Genomic DNA, 26,164 nt, shown 5'->3' on the forward strand with positions numbered 1-26,164 from the left:
CTCTGAGTAAGGTTGCCATTTCCAAGTTAGGAAATTCCTGTAGAACCTGGTGTTTGGGGAGGGGAGGGTCCTCAGCCAGAGGGTCCCCCCTCCAAAGCAACCATTTTCCCCAGGGGAACTGATCTCTGTCATTTAGAGATCACTTGTAGTTCTGGGAGATCTCCAGGTCCCATTAGGTTGGCAACCCTACTACTGAGAGATGCTTTATAACAATATTTCCCAACCCATGGGTCAGGATCCAGAAATGGGGCACAAAGCCTCTGAAAGTGGCTTGTGGGCCAGCCCTCCGTGATGGCCACCTTTGCCCTTTCTATTGCTCCCTTTTGCATTCTGGAAACCCAGATCAGACCCTGGAAACAGTGTTTCATGCCATGCATTAGTTGGTACTTTTTCGTCACTGCATATATTGTTGATCATGTAAAATATGCCGATAGCTTCCTCTCATGGTGCATCTCTAACTCGGATGCCTCTTCCAATTGTTCTTTCATGTGTTGCTAGATTCCATCAAGGAGGCTTCAATAATTCATCAGTCAAGGTCCACTTGTCTGTCATACTGGCTTTTCCATGAACACACTGGATCTTTGGCATTGTTGTCTCATCCCGTCACAAAGACTTTTTAAAAGGGACTTATGAACTTGTGCCCTCCAGGCTGGAGCTTTGTGCCTGCCTGGAGGTTGTCTCTTGTTCTAGCACAGCTTGTAGCGAGACTGTTGGAACCATTAGTGACTTGTTCCCTACATCTCCTAACTCGGAAACCTGTGTTGCTCATTGCACTAACGTCTGCTTGTAGGGCAAGTGAACTGTGTGCCCTCTGGGTTGACCCACCATATACTGTTTCCATCTGGTATTGTGGCCTGACCTTTCCCTGGTATTGTGGCCTGACCTTTCTTTCCTCTCCAAGATTGTTTCTTCCTTTCATGTTCCTCAACCTGCAGTCTTGCCAGTTTTCTTCCCTCACCAAACAGATGAGGGTCAACGGGCCTTACATGCCCGGACATTAGAAGGATTCCTGCTTTGTATATTGATTGCATCAAAGACTTTAGACAAGATGTTCACCTATTTATCTCTTACTTGGTGTGGAGAAACGCCATCTTAGTCAATGTTGGTGCTTCATTGGAAGGGAACATTAAACTACTAAAGTAGGCTTTGGCCTAGCCTCCCTCCATCCCCTCCTCCCTTCCAGAGTTAAACCATCAACTCTAGGGGGAAAGCCTCCTAGAGGGGCAGGAAGTTCTTTAGCCTTCCCCTCATTCCCTCCTCCCTTCTGGAGTTAAACCAGCAACTCTAGGGGGGGAAGCCTCCTAGAGGGGCAGGAAGTTCTTTTGTTCTTTTATTTGAGTTAGGCGGGAAAAGGGTAGTCCGCAGCTGGCCCTCAAAGAGAAAGGTTGCGAGTCTGTGGGCTCCTGACTGTGGGAGAGGCCTACTCAAGAGGAGGAGGACCCAGGCAGTCAGACCGAGTAAGTAATTCACAAGGTAGACCAAGTTTACACCAGGGACGAGAGGATGCGTTTGAATCCACCTTTTATTTGCCCTTCTTGTTGCTGATCAGGTGCTGTGCTACACTTTTACATGTAACTCTTTTTGTTTTTGTTTTATTTTATTATCTTCTTATTAAACATTTTGTTCTGTTTTGAATGCTGGCAGTCAAACTCTGTACCACATAGATCCCTACCGCTTAGACCACACTGCTTTATGAAGGGGGCCCCGGGGAAGGGGGAAGGCATGCAGTTGGAGAAGGTGCCAACCCTCCAGGGGTTCCCCAAAGAAGTGCTGGGGTCTCTGTGATACCCAAGTACAGGGTGGCAGAGGACCTTGAGGCCTGGCCTCAGAGCTGGAGAGGGGGATTGGGAGTCCTGTTCCTCTCAATCTGAACCCCTAGACTGAGCAGGTGGTGGCAGCGAGCCCAAGTGGCCGGAGGAGAAATAGCTCCCTCCAGGAGTTGGCGACTCAACAGGGAGTTGACGGGACCGAGTCTGAAGGCAGAATCAGGCCGGTTCCGTCACACTTGGGTATCACTAAGGCCAAAGCCATTTCCCCACAAAGATTCCAGCTCAACATTAGGAAGAACTTCCTCACCGTTAGAGCGGTTCCTCAGTGGCACAGGCTTCCTCGGGAGATAGTGGGCTCTCCTTCCTTAGAGGTTTTTAAACAGAGGCTAGATGGCCATCTGACAGCAATGAAGATCCTGTGAATTTAGCAGGAGGTATTTGTGAGTTTCCTGCATTGTGCAGGGGGTTGGACTGGATGGCCCTGGAGGTCTCTTCCATGATTTTATGATTATCAAAATGGATTTCTTTAGCTATTGCTTTGTGTTATTAGTTGTCGGGCAACACTCTGCCATCCTTACCCAGAGCTCATTCGACAAGGGCCTTGTCCACATCTTTGGCCTTTTGGGCTGGAGTATCCCGAGGATCTTTGTGCAGCTGCCATGTGGTCCACATCATTCACTTTTGCCGCCCATTATGTTCTCAATATTAAAGCTTGTAAGGATGCCAATTTTGGCCAGGCTGTCTTTAAAGCCATATCTCATTGTTGAATTGTTAATAATGGTTTATCTCTGGAAACATGAAACATGGAATTGTTACTGTCATTTATGACTGTACACAACTTTGCTTATGACTGCGCTCCCTATGTCTATTCTATTTATTCCTTAATACAGACATACTGTTTCACCAGTTTTGTTTTTTTTTGTAATTCCTGCCAGCACCCACCATCCATGATTCAACAGCTTGCTAGTCACCCAGTGTGTGGTCTGCACACAGACCACAAAGAAGATAAAAAGGTTGCTTACCTGTAACTTATGCTCTTTGAGTGGTCATCTGTGCAGTCACACACGCCCACCCATCCTTCTCCGCTGCTGGAATTCTATCTTTCACTTACTTTTTGTCCCAGAGTTTCTGGCGGTGTAAGGAAGGAGCTGAGATGGGGGTGGGGTTTCCCTCAGCTCCAGACATGCACAGTCAGGGCCTGCTCCCCAGAGCTGAAGGAAAGCCTGCCAAAAATCCTAGCTCTAGAATTTTCTCAGTGGGGAGTATAGCGCAGGCGCAGTACCCAGTGTGTAGCCTGCAGAGACCATGAGGAATATCTAGAGCAGGGGTGTCCAACTCATTTGTTATGAGGGCCAGATCTGACATAAATGAGACCTTGTTGGGCTGAGCCATGTTGCGCTGGACCAGGCCACGTGTGTTCCTATTATGATTAGGTAGCAGAGATATAAACTTTATAAAGGACAGACAAAATTAATTTTAAAAAAACCCTTAAAACATTAGCAATTGTTGGTCTTAAACGTGCTTTCTTTGTACTTCTCCCATGGGATCCAGGAAACGGGGCAAAGGAAGCTGCCGATCTTTCCTTCCTTCCCCAGAGGAAGGGGGGAGCCACAGCCAATAGAAGGGAGGCTTGGCTCAGTAGCTCTGCTGTGCAATTGAGAAAGCCTGGAAAAACAAGCTCTGTCTTCCCCCCTTCCTCCCCAAGGGAGGATCCTCAGCCAATGGAGAAAATAAGAGGTTTTGGTCTGTAGCTCCTGTGCAATTGAGCAAGCCTGGCAAAGCAAGCTGTTATACAGAAAGAAGCAAGAGAGAGGGAGAAGGAAGCAGATGACAGCCAGTTGCTTGGGGGCCTGATAGGAGCCCTCTGGGGGCTTGATTTGGCCTCTGGGCCGCATGTTTGACACCCCTGATCTTGAGGTTCCTGTGGTAGCTTAGCACATGCTGAAATGGTTGAGGTGTGAAGTCCAGCCCCAGCTAATAGCCATGATGGTTAAACTTAATATCCACAAAGGCTGCAAACAGCCTTTGAGTCAGCAATAGTCAGGAAAGACAAAATACTTTGTTCAACTAGCAGCTAAACTGTGGAAATCGCTGCCATTGTATGTAATGACGGCTATGAGCATAGGTGACTTCAAAAGCGGGTTAGACAGAATCTTAAAGGATGGGTCCATCAAAGGCTACTGGATATGATTAAAGGGAACATTGGGGAAGACCTTGGGCTCTGGGTCTTATTTGCTGGTTCTCCAAGGCAAGTTGTTGGCCGCTCTGCAAAACAGGATGCTGGACTATATGGATCATTGGCCTGATTTGGGTCTTCTTGTATTCTTAAAACACTGGCTGACATGGAGAGAAGGGAAGTTCTCTCATAACATTAACAAATTTGAAATTACTCAATAATGCTGCCTGGAAGCAAGCTCAGAACTGGAAAAAAGGCACTTCACATGCATTTAATTAACTTACAGAACATCCTGCCACAAGGTTCTCTAGGGGTGTCAAATGTGCAGCCCAAGGGCCAAATCAAGCCCCCAAAGGGCTCCAGCAGGCCTGCAAGCAACTCATTGTCATCTGTTTCCTTCTCTCTCTCTCTCTCTCGCTTCCTTCTACGCCTCTATTTTCTCTATTGGCTGACCAGCACATGAAGCAACTTATGTACAAAAGCTCACAATGCCCAGCCATTTCATGTTTCCTCCTGGGTCTTAGGCTCAAAGCATTGGCCATGAGATTTCTGTAATGAATGTCAATAAATCAAAAGGAGGTTTGCAACTTACAGATACACACCTGAACAGCATATTGAAGATTGCTACAGCACAGACATGGTCTTCAGGGTCAGGGCTGCTCACATGGTCATGCATATGGATGAATATAGACATATAACAAAACATAAAACCAAAAAAGCAATTTAAAACATAAAAATGTGACATTTCAGATGCTATGATCTTAAGTGTGTTGTGTTGCAATTCCAGCTACGTGTTCTCTGTAAAGCAGCTCTTAATGGATCAGATGCTCTACACAGAGCAAATTGCAAGAGGTGGTCCAGATATTTTTCGAAAATTGTAGTAGCCAATGATCTAGCTTGCAAACGCCTGGTGGAAGAGTATCGTCTTACAGGCCCTGCAGACACACATGGCCTGGCCTGACAAAGTCTCATTTAGGTCACACTTGGCCCACATAACAAATGAGTTTGACACCCCTGCTCTACAGAAAGTTGGATTAAAAATGGTGCGACTAAATAAGCACAACACAATCATGGTTGTGAGCTTGGACTGTGCAGGTCATAGCCTCTCTGGGAAATAGATCTCCATGGACTTACAGACTTTCTAGTGGCATCTTATGGGCCAGAGTGGGAAGCAGGGCACTACACCAGATCATCCTTCGGTGTGGTTCAGCAGGGTTGCTCTCACATTTCTTTTGCAGGTAGCATATTGATGAAAATACGACACAAAAATGAGAATATTTGGAGGCTTTTTTAATTAAGATAATCCCACAGCTGAAAAATGAAACAGCCTAAATTACATTAAGCAACTTCCCCACCCCCCATACCCATCCTCCCAAACAACACCCCTCTAGAAAAATTCTTTACAAATGTACATTTTTTACAATTACAAAAAACTAATAGCTCATTGCATATAAATATTACATTTGGTCTGCCATCCTCAAGTGGCATTAAAAATCCCTGAAGCATTTCATTATAAAGGGACCTGAGAGTGTGGATGTAAAGTTATGAACATATAGCATCCCCTGAAATCAAAACAGAGGCAAAACAATATCAGCTCAAATCTGGGCTTATGCACCTCCCCCTTCCAAATTATTTTTGGTGGAGTATTTTACATTTTTTGAGAGCACATGAGACAGAGATACAAGAGGCTTTGGGCACGCTTTTTTGAGATCACATTTTTGAGAACACATGAGACACATACAAGAGGCTTTGAATGACTCGGCCACTCCTTTCGAGTTCAAGGGTGAAAACCCATATTTCTAAAAACAAAACGTTCGCTGTTATAAATGATGAATATGCATCAGGTATCCTAGCAGGGAAAGTAAGATAACCTAAAGAACATCCTTATTTATAGAAACATAAATTAAAGGGGGGGGGGGAGCGGGTTCAGTGGGAATTTGCCAAACTATGCAAAACTGCAACAAAAGTCGGGACTTTTAACAGGAAAGATCTATTGTTAACATGTTTGAATACTGACAATAGTTAGTCTGGTAAATACTGACAACAGTTTCATTCACCCACACTGTGAATGCTTACATTCCCGGGGGTAGGGTGGGGTGGGGGGTGGAGATCGACAAGGCAGGAACTGCAATTTAATAAAGACTGTTATTATTTTTTTTTCCCTGTAGTATTAAAATTGGATGGAAAATATACAGACTTTGTAGCTGGTGCGCAGCAATATTATTACACAGTTTCCAGTTTGCTTAAAATCAGATATAACGTACCCACATCCATGCATAAAACATGTATTTATAAGCACCATCTGATAAAAATACTTCATAGGTTAAGGCCATGACAGCAGAATCCACTGGAAATGTGCTATGTGCTAAAAAGAGAATGTGCAAAAAGGGAATCGAGGGTCAGAGGACCAGTTCTTTTCTTTGCCCACCTTAATTAACTGAAACCTAGACAGGCCCGTCACTAGAGAATTTTAAGGGGGGGGGGGCTCAGAAGAAAGTGGTAGGGGCCCAAAATGATGTCACAAATGACATCACAAAAAATAAAAACCTGGGTGGGCTGGCGGGAGGGCTCACCTGCTGATCCCGGGGTTTGGGGCCATGGCTGGCTGGCCACGGGGCAGCTCCTGAGCTGGGGTGCAGAGGAAGAGTCGGAACGCAGCAGTCCAGGCGAGGCAAGCGGGGCTGACCAGTGCTTGTCATCTCCCAGGGCAGGTGAAGGGCCCCCCCACCCACCCACTGAAAGGCGAGCCGCACGTCTGCCCCATCGGAGAAAACCAGCTGTGCCACTGAGAGCCGCTCACTGCTGCCTGGGGCAGTGTGTGTGAAAAAGAGGCAGCTATAAGTGGAGGGGCCAGCCGGTTTCCACAGGAGTGAGAATGGAGGGGCCCGCCCCCACCATGGTTACAGGCCTGAACCTCGGTCACCTTTTGAGATTAAACCAAATTGCATTTTCTTGATTTTGGATCATACAGCTTGAGGTCTCGGGTTGGTGAAGACTCTGCCGCAACAGCACCCTGCTGGTTAGCTCTCTCAATCAAATACAACACATATCCAGTTAATACTTATAACCTATCGAAGGGATTTGGTTTGCAGCCAAGTAAACGATGCTTTAAATATAAACTGAGAAAGAGGGGAGAAGAGACAGGAAGGTTAAAAAAAAATGTTCACACAGATTTCTTACCTTAAACAAACCTGATTTCAAAATGTGATGAAGCAAGGAACAGTCAAATTTAAAATAATAATAGAATAGAATAATAAGCTTGGAGTAATAAATCTTTCAATATAATGTAGAAAACACCGAAGTAAATGACATTTTATAAGCCACTCTTATATCAATTTCTTTTAACACCTTTTATAAGTGTGGCCCTAGTCCTGATTCACATAACTGCATTAGTTAGCCCAGTCAGTAGCAAACGGTCAAACAAACTTGATTTCAAAATGTAATAAAACAAGGAACAGCCAAACTTAGAATAATAAAATAGAAAAACAGAATACTGAAAGTTAGAATAACAAATCTTTCAAATAACATAGAAAACACCAAAGTAAGTGACGCTTTAACTATAAACCGCTCTTCTATAGAGAGGCACTGTTGTTTCTATCAGTCTTGCAGATATTATTTGTTGATGAAATTTTTGTCCTGCCTTTGTATTACAAGTAGTAACAACCAAGACAGTAACCCAGATTGTGTTGAAGATTCACAGGAATTGCCCAAGAATCTAAGAGGCTCTCACAAGTTCTCAAAAGATGATGCCATACAGCGAGGTGGTCTGATATTCAAACTTCGTCTTAAGAATTCTCAAACGTAGCAGGCAATAATCCCCAAAATGTTGAAGGAACTGGTGCCTGAGAACATGATTCAAACAACATTTCCAGAGAAATGGAAAAGGAGCATTATTTCTGCCTGCAGTAAACATGAACAGGAAACTGAGGATAGGATTGTCTTCTTGAAGTACATCTGTCATGTGCCAACATTTGGCTCAGCCTTCTTTGAAGTGAAGCAAACTTCAGAGCCAGGGTTTCAGACATTTTCGTGATTGCTATCAACAAACAAGGATATCCTCAAAAAGGATATTATAGCATTGGAGAAAGTCCAGAAAAGGGCAACTAGAATGATTAGAGGGCTGGAGCACTTTCCCTATGAAGAAAGGTTGAAACGCTTGGGACTCTTTAGTTTGGAGAAACGTCGACTGCGGGGTGACATGATAGAGGTTTACAAGATAATGCATGGGATGGAGAAAGTAGAGAAAGAAGTACTTTTCTCCCTTTCTCACAATACAAGAACTCGTGGGCATTTGATGAAATTGCTGAGCAGACAGGTTAAAATGGATAAAAGGAAGTACTTCTTCACCCAAAGGGTGATTAACATGTGGAATTCACTGCCACAGGAGGTGGTGGCGGCCACAAGTATAGCCACCTTCAAGAGGGGTTTAGATAAAAATATGGAGCACAGGTCCATCAGTGGCTATTAGCCACAGTGTGTGTGTATATATAAAAAATTTTGCCACTGTGTGACAGAGTGTTGGACTGGATGGGCCGTTGGCCTGATCCAACATGGCTTCTCTTATGTTCTTATGAGTATCTTAAATATATTCAAAGACTAAAGAGATCTTGACAGTTCACCCTTTCAATAAAATCTCTGACTTGAAGCAGTGGCAGGGCATATTTCCATATGATCGCAGGATACCCGATATGAGACATCACTAGGATACAAAACGGATGACTTGTTGACATCATATGTACACCTGTTAATGAATGCTGTTAACAAACAGAAAAATCTCAGTGTTCCCGCGATGACAGTGACAACAGTTCCTCTATCACAACTTTGCCAAAATTGCCAGTCATAGCCTAGAAGCAATAAAAGTTTGCCTCTGTCAGCTCTAATGGCATCTCATGCTGCTGAAGCAGCACAGCCACATGTGTACTTATGCTGACAGCACAGCTTAATCACTCTTGGCTTGATGCACCAACGCAAGGATTTCAACATAGCTAGCTTTTATTTCAAAGCAACCTCTCGAGGGGGTTCAATAATGGCATCCTCCTTTCATGGACTACAGCCTATAGTGTAGAAAGCAATTTTAGCAATTTCCTCAGTTTTCTGTTCATGTTTACTGCAGACAGAAACAACCTGTCTCTTACAAAATGGACAGTGGTCCCCCTTCTTGTATTTTATCCTAACAAAAACTCCGTGAGGTAGGGTGAAACAGAGTCCAAAGTCATGTTGTGAGCTTCATTGCTATTTGAACCCAGGTCTCGGCTAGCCTAATCTGGCACTTGGACCAATACCACACTGGGCTTACTAACTTTTCACGCACCCTAGTGCCTCAGCAGGTAAGAAGTGCATTTTGCTCTACTCCATCCGTATGAACCTCACCAGACTGCAAGCGGGGAAAGGAATCACATTGAAAAGCAGCAGAAATCTCCTTGAAGTCAGGCTTCAGGCTGCCTTGTGAACATTGCCTTAGCAAACGCTTACTGAAGCTTACTAAAGTGTTTCTGCACCATCTACCAACTTGCTCTTCCCGCTTTGAAACTGGTTAAGCAAGACAACTGGCCCCAACTTTGTGCCTCTCTGCTGGAGTTCACATTTACATAAAGCATGAATATCTTCTCTACAGAAAAAGCAGGGCTGTGAAGTGCAATTTTCTTAGTCTTTTAGGTCTATTCATAGTCTTCAGAGACAAAACAATAGCAGTTAACAGAATTGCTGCTTTTTATATATATCCTTTGACATTTCCTTTGCTTGCTTTGTGTCTGATAATTTCGGCAACTCAACTGGTTTTGGAACCTACCCAGCGTATGGTTTTTATTTTTCCTCTCTGTCACAGTTTTTTTCGTTTACGAGATTGTTCTTACAGTAAATGTTCTTATAAATTTAAAAAAAAAAACCCAGAAAGCTATACTTCACTGCAGGAAGAAAAGATGGACACAGATACTTCAAATGCTGTAGTGCATTTACACCAAATTCCATGAGGGACTTTTCAGCAGCTTTAGAAAACCAACCCTATTAATAGCTTCCTATCTGTCATTCGCCAAAGTCCCTAGAAGGGGGTGTGCAGTTCTTGCAAAGGGGCTTTTTGCATGTGTGTCTGATGGGGAGATTAGAGCTTCACTACTTCTGCACAGCCAAATGAGTGCCACAGTTTTCAGAAGCCTTGACCTCTTGCAATCAAGCAGCCAGCTATTCCACATTTAGCAGCCACCGCTGGCAGTGGAATGTCTGAAACTAGCTGGAGCCAGGTGACTAAGAATGTCATGGGCGACGGTGACAATCATGCTGGATCCCCGCCTGAGTTGACAACAGAGCCTGCAGCCGGTTCCTTGAATGCTCTGGGACCTGACAGCTTGCCACCGCCTGAGTCAGCACTCCTCATACCTGAGGAGACACAGCTGCAAGCGGGGAACCTGCCAGACTCACCCCCATGGGTAGCTCAGCTGAAGGAGCCACTCCACCAAGACTTAGTGAGGGAAACACACCTGCGGGGAAGATGCTCACCAAGTCCTGAGTTCTGACAGAAGCTTCACCGCACGCTACTTGGAACATCGCTGAAGGCCCATTTAGCCCCCTGCTTGACACAGGACCAAACTTGGACTTTGCTCCCGATCGCACCTAGCCTATGACAATGAATGTAGTATATTCTTGAATTCTTAAATCTGGCTTGTCTTAATGGTACCAATAACATCAAAAATAGTTTCCACTTTTTTAAAAAAAAAAAAGCAGGATGGTAAGAGTGCTGCTGTTAACTTCATTCCGGAAATATACACTGTACTAAAAGTATAAATCAGTCTTACATCAATTTCTTTTAACACCTTTTATAAGTGTGGCCCCAGTCCTGATTTACATGAACACATAATTTGAGTTAGTTAGCACAGTCAGTAGCAAACAGACACTTAAACAAACCTGGCTTCAAAATGCAATGAAGCAAGGAACAGCCTAACTTCGACTAATGATTGAACAGTCTCTACTACTGACTCTTTTCTGTACTACAGAGATGTTGCCATACGTTGTAGGCCAGCCTGCGTTGGCTGATGCTACTCACACCCGTCAGTGACTCTAAGGCAGCAGAGGTAGGTCCAAGTGCATCACTCGCTAAGGACAGCGGGTGTACTCAGACCACAGAGAAGGGCACCCGGAAAGGAGGTGCCCCAATAACCCAGGCTCCAGGAGAGGTGCCAGAGGCTGCCTCCTTTGGGTTTGGGCAAGTTCCCTCCCTGAAGTCATGAGATAATTAACTGTTTGTTTATGCATGCTGATCTCTTAGCTAGCTTAAGGTTACAGACCAACAGAATAGTCAGCAGGTATCTCCTGCCAGAGCTAGATGAGAACCAGACAAGGAGACAAGCACCACCGTGAAGCAATCTCAGAGAACTAACAGACAAGGACCACCTGACAGATATGATTTTTGTGCAGTTCTGCAACTGAAGGCGAACCCTCAGACTGTCGGGAAATGCCAAAGGAACTCGTTGTCAAATACACCACTCTCAGAAAACTATTATGTATAGCAGCATTGAAAGAGATGCACGTTCATTACCTTGGCACTGGGACAGTAGACCTCAATGAGAATTCATCTGAGAAACAGATGCAAGCACTGGATGAAAAAGTAACTGCATTACTGCAAAGACAAGGATTCCAACCAGGAAAAATAGAACCCAGCCTGTTCACCAAACAGGAAGATGAACAATATCAGTATGTGCTAGTATCAATGGATGGAATACTATTATGTTGCCAAAAAGAGACTGACGTGCAAGAAATTGTTGAGGAGCAGAACAAAGAAGTGGAAGCAAAACGTTTTGGAGAACTGAACCTTGGAATGCAAACAGAATTTTTAAAAACCAAAATCTTAAATCTTGCTAAATCACTGATTCAGGAAGATATCAAAAGAGCAAGTTTTCCACTTGATCCTCCTTACCTCAAACCTGAATATGGAGTACGACTTAAAAATAATCAACTGTACAGAGAGACTATTGGCAAGCTTTTGTATTTGGCTAAACACATCTGGCCTTGATGAACATATGAAGCTGCCTTATACTGAATCAGACCCTTGGTCCATCAAAGTCAGTATTGTCTTCTCAGACTGGCAGCGGCTCTCCAGGGTCTCAAGCTGATCATTTTCACACCTATTTGCCTGGACCCTTTTTTGGAGATGCCAGGGATTGAACCTGGGACCTTCTGCTTACCAAGCAGATGCTCTACCACTGAGCCACCGTCCCTCCCCATATATGTGCAGTTGTTGGAATCTTGAGCAGAAAGACAAGTTCACCTAATCACCGTGATTGGAATGCTGTAAAGAGACTAGTTAATACCTCAGTGGAACAGCTCATCTGAAACTAAAGATCTCAGCTAATGACAACCCAAGATTGGTTGGATACATGGATGCTGACTAGGCTGAAGATGTTACTGATCGCAAATCAGGAAGTGGCTTCCTATTTTTCTATGGAAGTAATGTGATCAGCTGGACAAGTCATAAACTGACAGCTATGTCTTCAACTGAAGCTGAATTTGATTCTACAGCAAGTGCCTCCAATGAACTTGAATGGGTCATGTATCTACTGAAAGACTTTGGAACAGAAGTACCTACCTATACCAACAACCCTGTCTGAAAACAAAAAGCCATGCATTACTTTAATCAAGAGTGAGAGCATCAAAGGCAAGACCAAACACATTTCTGAGATACCACAAGGTGAGAGAGCTGCAACAACAAGGACTGATCAAAATAAAGTTCTGTCTTTCTGAAGAGATGACTGCTGACATCCTGACCAAGCCACTTGGCAAGAAGTTTGAGCGCCTTTGAGAGAAACTGAACCTTCAAGACTTCAGTGCATGAACCTGAGAAGGGGTGTTGGGTTTTGGCAAGTTCCCTGCCTGAAGTCATGAGATAATGGTTTGCTTATGCATGCTGATGTCTTAACCAGCTTAAGGTTACAGACCAGCATGTTATTTCCCACCAGAACTAGGTGAGAATATGCATGATTAACATGCATCGGGATGCTTCAATTGGATGATCAATACATTGGGGTTGGACTGGAGATCAAAGATTGAATTTCGGTTTTATGTCTCTTTGTTCCTAGAATCTCTAGTCTCTCCTCACCCCAGTTTTAGACTTGAGCGTCAACATGTAGGTAACTGTAGTCAGCCAGGATGTTAATCCTTTTGTTTTTCTAGACTTCCCAGTTACCCCTTTCCCTCACTAGATAAGCAAAGATGACCTTTTAAGCGAATACATGAGCGATGGCTGCTTTATTTCCTTTCACCCTTTTTACCTAATTCTGCTATAGAATACCTAACAGCCTCGCCTCCCTCTTTCCCAGAACCAGGGGAATGCGCGAGGTGGTGGGTACACCTGGACCTCCTCAAGAGGAGGCAGAGCGCGCGCCTTGCCACCTTGCATTTACCCAGCCAGAAGGTAATGAGCCAAACGAGACCCAGCTGTGAGCCACCCCTAAGGGAAGGGGCCCCCAACGGCCAAGTTTGCTTTGGAAACTTTGTACAATTTTGTTCAGTGACTGTTTACTACTGAGTGCGCCAACTTATGCAAGTATATGTTAACTAAGAGTAGGGTTTGTTGTTTTGTAGAAATATAACAGGCTATAGAGAGAAGCTCTTCCCCTCACCCCCGCTGTCTCCCCCATCCTTGCTGCCTTCTTGCCTGCCCTACGCTAGGTATTAATTCCCCCACTGCTGTTTTCCCAGCCACCCAACTGTTGCGGTTTCCCCCCAATCCTTGGCAGTAACCCCCTTCCTATCCTTGCTGTCTGCACACCCTCCCAAACTTGGCATTAACCCACCCACCTTCAGCTATCTTCCAACACACACACCCCAGCCTTGGCAATCTGTCACCCCCTACCCTAGCCATTTTCTCACTCCCCATCGTTGTCCTTGAACTGCCCCCCCATTGTTCTCAAACCCACCCTGTGGCATGCATCCCTCCAATCCAGCTTTCCTCCCATCCACCCTCATGACCTGTCATAAACCCCCTCACAACCTGTCATTAACACACTTGTCTCCCATCTACAGGCCAACCTTTGCTTATCTGGCTAGGGTTCCTGGTCCCCAGGTCCAGGCAGGTTTTTCCCTGCTTTTTGGGGCTCCAATCAGCCCCCCGCAAGCCCTGCCCCCAAGCTTGACCACCAGTGGCCACCCCTCTCCCTCTCCTCTCAAATGGCTCTTCAGCTGATTACTGGAGGGACCTTCAGATCTTGCAGGAGGAAGGGAGAGGGGCCACCACCAGCTGCCCGCCTGAATTCCACTTGGAGTTCAGGCACGACTCACAGGAAAGGGGAGCCAGATCAGAGGGCAGGCTTGCCTCCCTGATCTGGCGCTTTATCCCCTTCCCCACATGCTCCTCCATGGTGGGGCTCCCAGGGAAGGAAAGCAAGATCAAGGAGGCAGGCTCGCCTCCCCGATCCAGCACTTGCTTCCCTTCCCCATATGCCCCACATACACAGGGAAGGGAAAGCAGATTGAAGAGGCAGGCTTGTCTCCCTGATATGCTGCTTTCTCCCACCGCTGACGGTGGCCGGGCCCTTCCGGAGGCCATGGGAGAGTGGCAGTGGCGGCTCCTGGTCCATTGTGGAGAGCTCAGGAGGCCAGCCGAGGAAAGAGGGGCACATTCAGTGGCTGTGTCTCCATCAAAGCGGCTGCCACTTTCCCCTCCAAAGCAGCAGTGACTGGGTAGGTGGGGGAGAGGAGCAGGCTCGACCAATGGGATGGTAGGAAAGTTGAGTGATGGTTGGTACATTAGGGGTTTTATTTATAGGAGAGATGTAAATCAGGACTAAGGCACACTTATAAAGGGTGTTAAAAGAAACTGAAATAAGAGTGGTTTATGGTTTATAGTTCAAGCATCATTTACTTCGGTGTTTTCTACATTATGCTGAAAAAGATGACGCTCATACAGATTTCTGCACACTTATAGGGTGTTAAAAGAAATTGATATAAGAGTGGTCTATAGTTAAAAGCGTCATTTACTTCAGTGTTTTCTACGTTATGCCGAAAAAAGGATGACGTTCTCACAGATTTCTGCATAAATCTTTCAGCTTGTGTGGACTTCATCCTTTTTAAAAAAAAACCCTTCCTGTCTCTTCTCTCCTCTTTCTCAGTGTTCCTGTGCAATTTGTGATATTCTGAATTATAAAATCAGGAAAACGCAGTTTGATATAATCTCAAAAGGCGACCTAGGTTTCAATTAATGAAGGTGGTCAAAGAAAAGGATGGTCCTCTGACCCTCGACTTCCCTTTTAGCGTCTCATACATTAATGGACTGTTAAGTCAAGGAGATGTGGCAATCTGAAGTCTTTAAAACTTACACACACACACACACACACACAAAATAACAAATGGGCAATATGGAAAAGCACCACAGAAAAAAAATGTGAGCGGAGTCTCCCCTCCCACAATTTTCTTCGTAAGTTCTTTTTTTTTTGCAAAATCCCTGCAGTAGAAGGCCGCTGTTCACGTTGATGGATTCCCTGCTGTTCAGCAGTTCCATCCCATGAGGTGGCTGACCCTGGCCTTTTCAGTCATTTTTCGTACCCTGCCTGACCTGGAAGTACCAAGGCTCAGGGGATCCCCAGTGTGCGCAAAGGTGTCGTTGTCCGAGTCATCGTTGTACGAAACAGTCCGCCTGCCTTCGTTCCTGGTCTTAATTTGAAGGGGCCGGCCAAACTGCCCGCCAGATGTGTTCTCCCCTGAACACCCACCCAAAAAGTTCTCAAACTCGTAGGCGACACGTGGCCTGTTGGCTCTGGAAGGGCCTCTGGGGGCTCCTCTCCCTCGTCCTCTTCTTCCTCCCCGTCTGCCTCGCCTTCCTCGGCTGCAGCTTCGTCCGCCTCTACCGCCTCTGCCGCCTCGCCCCCCTCTGCTTCTCCTGCCCCACCAGCCCCATCGCCCTCTCCTCCCCCTCCCTCTGCCTCGCCAAGTGCGTCGCTCACTGGAGATGCTCCGCTGAAGCTTCCTCCTTGGTCGCACTTTTAAGGACTTGCTGTAGTCGTGGTCTGTTCTACAGCTGGATTCAGAGTCTGAATCGGAGCCACTTGAACTCACTTCTGAATTCCCGCTTCCTTCCTTCCCGGTGGGCTCATTCTCTTCTGATGTACTTGAGAGCCTTCTCTTGACCGCTGCCCGTGGTTTCCTCCTATCGCCATTTGTGAGGGGCTTATCAGGAGACTGATCTATAGAGATTAAATAAATATATATATATATATATTATAAATATGTATTGCTTTGACACCAGCAATGCAGCATACTTGGAAGAGATCTGTTATTAGAACTAGTACATTTCACATTTGTGAGCTGCTGTTGCCAGCACATCCTCTAAAGCAGTGGTTCCCAGTACTGGTCCATGGCCTGTTAACAACCGGGCCATGAGTTGTATAATTATTTCATTATATATTACAATGTAATAATAGAAATAAAGTGCACAATTGTATCATCCCAAAACCAGTGTTCCCTGTAAGCTGAGTTCGTGTGAGCTAGCTCACAGTTTTTTAGCCTCTGGCTTACACATTTTTGCCTTAGCTCAGGAAAAATGACCCCAGAGCAAACTAATTTATGTAGTAGCTCACAACTTTAATGCCAGTAGCATACAAAGCAGAATTTTTGCTCACAAGACTCCACCGCTTAGAGGGAGCATTGCCCCAAACCACCCCCCCTCCCCAGTCCGTGGAAAAAGCCCACAAAACCAGTCCCTGGTGCCAAAATGGTTGGGAACTACTGCTCTAAGGTGACCATTCAACAAAACCTGAATGCAAATAACTGTGAGCGCAAAGAAGTAACAGCAGCTGAGGAATAAATATTTACGTGCTTTGTTGACTTTCCATGCAGCACCAGATTTTTTAATTTTACTTAGGCTTTCTCTTACAATTATTTTATTACAATATTTAGGCCTTCTCTTACAATTAAGCTAACTTCCAAATAAGCAATAGGCAAGAGCAGCCAGCAACTAGACAAACCTTAGTAAAGCTACCAATACACCCAGCTACAATAAAGACATTCGAAGGGAACAACTAAGGTTGCTAGGTCCCCCCTCACCACCGGTGGGGGATGCGGGGTGTGTGTGTGAAGCTGCCAGATTCAGGCTGGGAAACTCCTGAAGATTTGGGGATGGAGCCTGGGGAGGACAGGGACCTCAGTGGGCTACAATGCCCTAGAGTCCACCCTCCAAAGCATCCATTTTCTCCAGGGGAACTGATCTCTAGTCTGGAGATGAGCTGTAATTCCAGGGGATCCCCAGGTCCCACCTGGAGGTTTTTGACATCAGAGAGAGGTCACTGGTAAATGAATAAACACACAACCATGAATGGTTATAGTGACCAACAATTACTAAGACTATATTACAATACAATAATGTGAGAATAGGTGAGAATACACAAATGCATAGAGACACAGACAAAACTCTCAAAGAGGGCGTTCATGGAAGATCGTAGAGCACCAAAGCGCAGGGAGTCGACTTGTAGCTCCTGCTTCGACAAATCTTCAAGCAATGGAAAGCTCTACTCCATTTTCCTTCAAATCAAATAATCCACGAACCACAATTCATACAGCTTCACAGTTAATCAGTATCAACAACCTCCTCCATATAACACTAAAGTAGTCTCACAATATTTCATCCAAGGACATATAGTCTCAACTAACTTCAAACAGGCACCAGCTCAGAGTGGCTCTTCAGGATCTCAAGCAGGAGTCCCACAGCCTATGAACTTTTATTTTTAAGCAAAGCTTTTCTACTGAACACTTCCAAGAATATAATCAGGAAGACAGAGGAGGAATTGGCTCAAGCTGGCAGGGGGCTTACCTGTAAGGAAGCAGGAGCAGTTATGCTACATCAAGGCCTAGGTCAGTGCCTGGGTTAGGATGAGTTATCCCTTGCGAGGCTAAATTGGTATGTGGGCAATGGTGGGTCCTAATGGGTGAAGTGCACCAGATGGGTCAGACCGTAGTTCCATGATGGGCAAAAGAAGAGAGCAAACATGACTCGTGGCCAGTTTTGATCAACTAGTGACGCCTGCAGAATTTGGACAGCTTGGACAAAAACCTTTGGTGTTTCCCATGGAAACCCACAACTTTCACTTACCATAAGATGAAGGCAGTGAGGTGTTCTTCAGCGGCCTTTGTTTTCTTTTGGGGCTAAAGGGTACGAGAAATGAATGAATAAATCTTACCTAAATCATCAGATTAATCTGAGGAGCTTAATTTCAAGGTTCCAAACAAACAAATACTGAAGAGCCAGAGGTTAGTTCAGACAATGGGTTTCCCTGCTTTTGCCTTTGTTATCTCTGAAGGGTATATTCATTTGTGTCCCAGAAGAAAACACATACTATTTTCCTTATCCTCTTGTCTCCTTCCTTAAAGCCTATTATCATTTTCACCACAGTACATAAAGTGCCATGGGAACAACTGGTGAGGTAGGTGGGTAGTGGCTAAATAAACTAACTAATATATATAGACTTGCGGAAACTGCAGGAAGGAGGATAATTTTGACCCCTGACATGCCCCAAAATTTCCCCCTCCATAATTTCTCAGTGGCAACAGCAGGCTGATTTCCTCTCCCTCTGCTCTTTAACTTACTCTCAACTGCTCTCAATATTCTATGCCTCTTAGGGCATGTTCAGCCCTCATCAAGCTATCTGTGTGTTTTTTCCTCTCTTTTAATTTACAGTCATATTTTAGTGCATACTTGGGGACTACTCTTAGGCTGCAGAACCCCCTGCCTTCTCTAGGGGTGGTCCTGTTGTGATCACAATGAGGGCTAGCCACAATACTATTAGATCCAGCAACTACAAGTGGGGAACCTGCCAGAAATTCCATGGTGAGGAAAATCCTATATGGTCCCATCACCTTCCTTGCTACCAAGCCACCGCCATCATCCCTGCCTCTTCCACCCAGTTCTCAAGCATCTGAACTCTAGCAAATTGCATCCCGTTGTGCATGCACAGACGATGGTATTAATCTGGGAGTGGAGTTCCCTCTTATTTTATTTTTAACACGAGGCTTGTAAAATCCTGCACAATAACTATGGCTGGTCCCATTATGCAGGGCTGGCTACATGTACAGGGTCCAGGTCCTCCGCTGTTACGTATTATGAAACTGGTACAGGGCTTTTTTTGTAGCAGGAACTCCTTTGCATATTAGGCCACACACCCCTGATGTAGCCAACCCTCCTGGAGTTTACAGTAGGCCCTGTACTAAAAGCCCTATGAGCTCTTGGAGGATTGGCTACATCAGGAGTGTGTGGCCTAATATGAAAAGTAGTTCCTGCTACAAAACAAGCCCTGAACTGGTAGCGTTGTTACCTGGGTGCCCTGCTGCCGGAGGAAGAACTGCTGCTACTGCTACTGCTGCTCCGTAGTCTTTTTTGATACCGCAGCTGCGACCTCCTGCTCTGCAGCACTTCTGACTTCTGCTGGGAAACAACGGTTTTAGGATTACTAGGATTGCTAGGATCATGCTGGCGTGAACCGAAATGGCTATGTGCACTTTTAATCCGTTCTGATTGTCTTAACTTCTGTTGTAACCCATCCTGAGCCTGACTCGGGGGTAGGCCAAGGCAGCAGCTCAGGTGAGGAAGAGGACAGCTCCCCTGTGGACCCAAACAGACACAGCTCTTGAGGGATTTTTTTTTGGGGGGGGGGGGATTGGGAAGAACTGTATTCCTCTTGAAAATCCCAAGGATGGATCTCCAAACTATGAGGTGTAAAAGGTTATGAAAAAACGGCATGTGGCCCCAATATGTTTAATAAAATATTTAGAAGGGTCAGATAACTTATCTGCTAAATGTGGAAAATGTACTTCTTCCTCAATTAATGGCAGACATGCCTGATGACAACTGCATACCGGACAGGTATTATGAGACATATTAACACAAGAACAAAGTTAAGTTTTCATCTAGTAACCCTCTGATATGTTAACAATTATATTAAAAAGAAACAGAGAGAATTACAGCATACCAGGTTACCATGGCAAAAAAAGAAGTGGTCTGTGCAAAATATAGGCAAGTGCAAGTCATTTTCAGTACATTATTACATTAAAGTTTGAAAAAAAAAACCCACATTTGTAACTTACATATTGTATATATGGATCGCTACATGTTCTCTCATGTATCTACAATCACTACATGTTCTGTCATGTGATCCTAAGTAAATCCACCAGAGTTGGAATTTTACTGTTCCAAAAGAGAGCACAGTAACTGGTAGGCAATGAATGGTGAAATTCCTCTAGCACCTGGGCCCAAATGGTTGGGAGATCTGTTGAGGCACCGGTTAGTTATTGATGCTGATGTTCTGCCCATAGTAGATACATTTTAATTAGTCAACTGATTATTTTAATTATTCAGTTAATTAATTTTAACTAAAGTTTTGAAACAGGAGAAACACCATCATTCTAAGATTTTTTTTTTAAAAGTCATCTTCCGTATATAAGCTCATTTAGTGGTCACATGAACAGGGCTTAACCCTCTTCCAAAAACTGCATCGAGTCACCACCTTAGCTTTAATATAACACCCTGCACTAAACAAGCAACTCTATCAAGGTTGCCCACACCTGTCCTAGCCTTACATGAGAAGAAAGATCAAATCATAAGGGCAGCCTTCAAAATACCAACCAGAGTTGGGGGGGGGGGTAGTTGCATGTCTGGCTGGCTCATTCTCACATGCAGCTCGATAACTAGATGGCAAGTCTTAGTGTGCCAGTGTGGCCAGAAGTTCTTCTGACAAGGGTGGGGAATTTTTTAAATGTCTGCCAGCTACTTAAGAAGATACTGGATTTATATCCCACCTTATACTCTGAATCTCAGAGCGGTCACAATCTTTTACCTTCCATCCACCCCACAACAGACGCCCTGTGAGGTAGGTGGGGCTAACAGAGCTCTTGCAGCAGTTGCCCTTTCAAGGACAACTCCTACAAGAGCTATAGCTGACCCAAGGCCATTCCAGGGGCTGCAAGTGGAGGAGTGGGGAATCAAACCCGGTTCTCCCAGATAAGAGTCTGCGCGCTTAACCACTACACCAAATGGGCTCTCACCAAACTGGCACTACACCAATCTGGGCTGAGCTTCTCTTTCCCTTCTTATTGCAAGTATTCAAAGGCCAGGGTTGGCCAAAGGTGTGGGCCTTTGGTGCAGGCTGAAGGACAAGGACCAAAGAGCTCTCAGCTCTAAATCAGTGGCCTTCAGTGAGCTGATCTCAGTGGACTCAGGACCAGACCAGAGTACAGTTTTGTCCATTCTGGCTCTTTATCTGTTTACTGTTTCTTTGACAGAAATGATTTAAACTGGCATTGCTAGAAGCTGCTTTGTGCCCCATCCCCAGGAAGAAAATTCTAAACAAAAAAACTTAAAATTAAAATAGAAAAGGAACAGCAAGAAAGTGCAACATGTAAAGAAACACAGCCTGCCCAGCTCAGCACTGGCCTGGGCACGCTGCTCTAGCCCTATTGCCAGCTCCACCCCAAGCAGGTTCCTGGGATAGACTCTCAGCATTAGGGGGAAGGTAACGAGTTGGTCCTTAATCCTGCCATCAGATTAAAGGACAAGCAACCAATACTGCAAGTTAGTTTTGTCATACATACAGGACACGGCATCAGTAACAATTGCACTACAACAAAAGCAATCCACGGCTCCATAAAAAGGCAAATCAAACTTAGGGGGCTCTCAGGACCAAAATCGGGCAGTTACAGCTAGATCTCCTGACTCTTATCTAAGTTGACATAGATGATGATTAAGAGCCACTCACAGTTCTTCTCCCAGAGGAGGTTCCTGGACCATCTGATTCGGCATGTTGTCCTGCCACCTGAAGGAAAGCTTAGTTATTACTACATGCAAAAAGAAGAGCTGAATCACTCAAGTCGTTAGGAACAGGAACATTATGGACAGCAAAAGGCAATCACCTGCCGTAACAGGAAGTGGTACAATTTTATCATCATAATTAGTTTGCGGTATTTCTGTTTGGTTCTTTTCTTTATAACATAGAACTGGCCCTACCAAATGTGGGGAAAGGCTAGAAAGTAAAATGAATAATTTCCATTTTGCTTTTAACTATACAATTGTCAAGACTGCACATGGTTGGACAGATTAGTCACTGGAGTTAGGATAAGGCAGGCTTCTAAGTAAGAACCATTCCGAATCATCAACAGTGCAATCCTAAGCAACTTTTCTAGGCCCCTGTGCTAAGAGAGATGTAGCTTTGCTTAGTCTTGCAGGGCAACAGACCTTACTGTGACAAGAGACTCCTGTAATAGCCATTAGGCAGAGGCCTGATGCTCAGGCCAACAGCCAGAGACCTCAGTGACTGAAAACGGTGCGAAATTCTGGCTGCATTCATACTTAATCAAACCAACGTACATTCTTCACAAGAATTGTATTCCAAAGTCTTCGGTGCATTTCCACCAATAATAATTACCTTCCCTCTTTACGCAGACCTGTAACCTAAGGCTTCCTGGTTCATAAGACACTACAATTTTTTGTGACATCCAGATCAAGCAAACCAACAAGCCCTCTTGCCTACATACTAGCATTGCATACTAGGTTAAACCACAGCTTTGAGTCCTGAGCAAGTGAACAAACCAAGGTTTGTTGCGCCATCTAATTCAGGAATCACAGCAAACAAAAGTGTCACAAAGTCATGAAATACGTTTGAAAAGAGGGGGACCAACAAGGACTACAGGTGGCATCTCATTTTCCTCTCTTCCGCTTTCCACCTTCCCTTTCCTGAAAGCCCCTGCGTGCATCTCCCCTTTTCCTGCTTCCTTCTCTCCTTCCCACCCACCCCCAGCCAACCCATCTTTATATGCCCGTGTCTTCATCTTTCCCTCCTTCCCGCCCCCTGGTGACCTCTATCAGGAAGCCCTATGGCCAAAATGCACAGTACCTGCACCTGGGCCCAACTGCACCGTGGGGGACTCACGGGGATTTCCAGAGGGCCCCTCGCTTACCCTTGTAACCACCTTCCCACCTGGATGGTGTTGTTTTCCCCTCCTCCTGGCAACTCCCATCTCCTCACCTTTCCGTTTCCTACGCTCCTTCCCACCCAGTGCACCCACCAATCGCCCTATCTTTTAGCTGCCCCTCGTCTTCAGCTATATTATTTATTTACTTTGCTTATACCTCGCCTTTCTCCACAACTGAGGAGCCAAATCAGCTTTATATTGTCCTCCTCTTCTCCATTTTATCCTCACAGCAACCCTGTGAGGAAGGTTAGGCTAAGAATCTGTAGACTGGCTTGAAGTCACTCAGTACGCACCATGGCAGAATAGAGATTTGAACCCAGAGTTCCCAGACTGAAACGCTAACCACTACAGCACACAGACTTTTGCTTTAGAAAAGTAGCAAGCAGCTGGCCACGGGTGCGACATACAAGTCAGGTGGTAGCAGCTCACCTGGCAGGTGCTGCTGGGCTTGGCCCTAGTGAACCCTCCCTCCAAAGCCAAAACAGCCCTGGAAAAGGCCACGCCTCTTTTCCCTGCCTTAATTAACAAACAAACTGGGAAGACTGTTGTGGTTGCCTAGCAGCAGCCACAGAGGAAAAGTGATTCTTTAAGCTACAGGTGCTGCTTCTATTATCTGGGGAAGGGGATTAATCCCTTGGGTTTGTGTGTTTTAAATAGGTTTTTAAGCAGGAATGCAGTTCCAGCTGGCTTGGTGTCAGGGGGTGTGGCCTAATATGCAAATAAGATCCTGCTGGGCTTTTTCTACAATAAACCCTGTGTGAAACAATGATGACATCAGGGGGTGTGGCCTACTATGCATATATGTTTCTGCTGGGCTTTTTCTTTTCTTTCTTTTTTTAAAAAAGCCCTGGTTTCAAGAATTCAGATTTCCCTTCTCTGCAAGTCTGTGGTTTTTTCCAGGTTGGCAGAAAGATGTGTCTTGTCTTTTCATGGTTCCAGATCTCTGGATTTAAGTATGCAAAGATTTGGTCACATTGAATAGATACACTGACACCACAACACAGTGTATAATTATTTTCTAGTACTCTTCCTCAGTTGGGATGTCCAGTACAGAGAACAAAAGGGGGAGCAGCAGAAGAAAAATTAATTTGTTCTCAACACTGTGGCCAAGATCAAAGCCTACAGCTATTGTATTAAAATGGAACACCGGATGTGCTGCAGACAACATTGGATTAGCTTAGAAGTTGCTGGCTGCGAAACAGGTTTTTGTTGCTGAAAAAGAGGGGGGGAAGTGGCTATCTGTGGATATGGGAGACAGCGGCTACTCAAAGCTCAGGAACCCCAACCCTTCACTATCTGATCTGGATTCAAGGGGAAGAAAGGGAGACGGGAGGTATGAAGCAAAGAAAAGCCATGCTTTTTAGGGGAAGGGTAATCTCAGCCACAGTTGGCATGTGGCAGTAGGTAGGGTAGCCACCCTTCTGCCTGGGGGGGGGGGCATTGCTGAGCGCCCCCTCTCTCCCCTGAGTGGAGCTGGGGCCTGGAGTCAGCGCTTGCATGGCGTGTTCCTTGCAAGGAGCACAGTATGCAAGCATTGTAGCTCTCCCCAACCCCGATAAGGCTTCCTGCAATGCGAGAAGCCTGAATGGGCCGGGGTTGGCGCTGTTTTAGCAGTGCCCAGCCTCTTCTGGGTTGAAAGCGGCTAAGGGGCACCTTCCCATTGTGCTCATCAGTGTGATGGGAAGACATCACTTGGCTGCTTTCAATCCGAAAGCAGCCAGGCACTGCTAAAAAAGTGCACTCTTCGGAGACTTCCAAGGAAGCCTCCGAAGAGCATACTTATGCAGGGGAAAGTGGCGGCATAGCGGCGTTGCTGTGCACTGCCCATCACTCCCTCATCCCCTGGCCTGCATAATGATGTCGCTTTTGGTGACATCATCATGTTGCGCGTGTAATGAGTTCTTCCAAGGGAGCTTGGGGGTGTGGCACAGGGGTCTGCCTTGAGTGGCAGAACCCCTAGCGCTGGGTCTGATCTCAGCTCTTCAACAAATGAATTCAACCCTTCCAGGACATTTATTGAGACCTATAGCCCACTCTGAGCTGAGCAATGACAGCACACACACACACAAATCAGCAAAACAACATTATTTGCTCTAATTCAGTTGGTTACAGTGAAAGAGAGTTTCTTAATGTGAGTGTCATTTCCCCAATAATGGGGGGGGGAGTTATTACAGTTCACAACATCAAGAACTGAAGCAAATGCCTCTTCGGGTGCTATCATCAAAGGCAACCGTTGCTCTCTCGCATTAACTCTGGCCTCTTCCGCTAAACTCTGCATTATGCATGATGCGGAGCTCGTTGATGTGTCCCAGCTTATCCAGCAATCAGTTCATTCATCCGGCAATCAGCTTCCATTCAGAAAGGAGAAAAGAGAAAGGGACTAGCTGGGAAATAGGCAGGCAGGTAAATGGACACAAAAGAGTCATCAAATCACAGCTTTCCTGAAAGGCTTGTGCGGATATCACACCACAAAGGAAACAGAAGGGAGTTAGGACCCATTGACACCCCTTAAAAACAGTGCGTAGCTTCCATGAGATGTACACTGATGCCTGTTGTGCATCACAGCTATCAATGGCCTAACACATTATGGTTTTACGCATTTCTGCAGAGTGTCTTTTTATAAAGCGACACGTACAGGAGGTTTTTAAACCCTTGACATTAAGGCTGAAACACTTGGCTTTCATCAGCTAAGAACCTGGCAATCAAGAACACGTCTAGATATTGTGTGATTGGTTTCACATGAAAGCTAGTGTCGTGCAGTGGTTACAGTGCTGGAATAGGATCTAGGGTTCAAATCCCCACTTATACCACGGAAGCTTGCCAGGTGTCCTCGGCCATGTACGGTAAATAGAATCAGAGTTGGAAGGGACCTCCAGGGTCATCTAGTCCAACCCCCTGCACAATGCAGGAAACTCACAAATACTCCCCCTAAATTCACAGGATCCGCATTGCTGTCAGATGGCCATCTAGCCTCTGTTTAAAAACCTTCACGGAAGCCCACCACCTCCTGAGGAAGCCTGTTCCACTGAAGAACTGCTCTAATGGTCAGGAAGTTCCTCCTAATGTTGAGCCAGAAACTCTTTTGATTTAATTTCAACCCACTGGTTCTGGCCCGACCTTCTGGGGCCACAGAAAACAATAAATGATTTGGAGTTGAGAATAAGCAGTGAAGTGGCCAAGTTTGCAGATGACACTAAATTGTTCAGGGTGGTGAGAACCAGAGAGGATTGTGAGGAACTCCAAAGGAATCTGTTGAGGCTGGGTGAGTGGGCGTCAACACGGC

The 26,164-nt window shown here is 45.4% G+C and overlaps 1 protein-coding gene across 1 annotated transcript in view; it reads right to left on the reverse strand.

The window, feature by feature from the left end:
- Nucleotides 1–15,392: 15,392 nt before the first annotated feature.
- BRWD3 (bromodomain and WD repeat domain containing 3) overlaps nucleotides 15,393–26,164 on the reverse strand; it is a 106,067-nt gene continuing 95,295 nt past the window's right edge. The window contains 3 exon segments of the mRNA XM_060250179.1: nucleotides 15,393–16,112; nucleotides 18,014–18,066; nucleotides 19,233–19,387. Of these exon segments, the coding sequence (XP_060106162.1) occupies nucleotides 15,418–16,112; nucleotides 18,014–18,066; nucleotides 19,233–19,387 (903 nt within the window). The 3' untranslated portion in view covers nucleotides 15,393–15,417.

This window comes from Heteronotia binoei, chromosome 11, assembly GCF_032191835.1.
Source record: "Heteronotia binoei isolate CCM8104 ecotype False Entrance Well chromosome 11, APGP_CSIRO_Hbin_v1, whole genome shotgun sequence".
In the NCBI taxonomy this organism is placed as follows: Eukaryota; Metazoa; Chordata; class Lepidosauria; order Squamata; family Gekkonidae; genus Heteronotia; species Heteronotia binoei.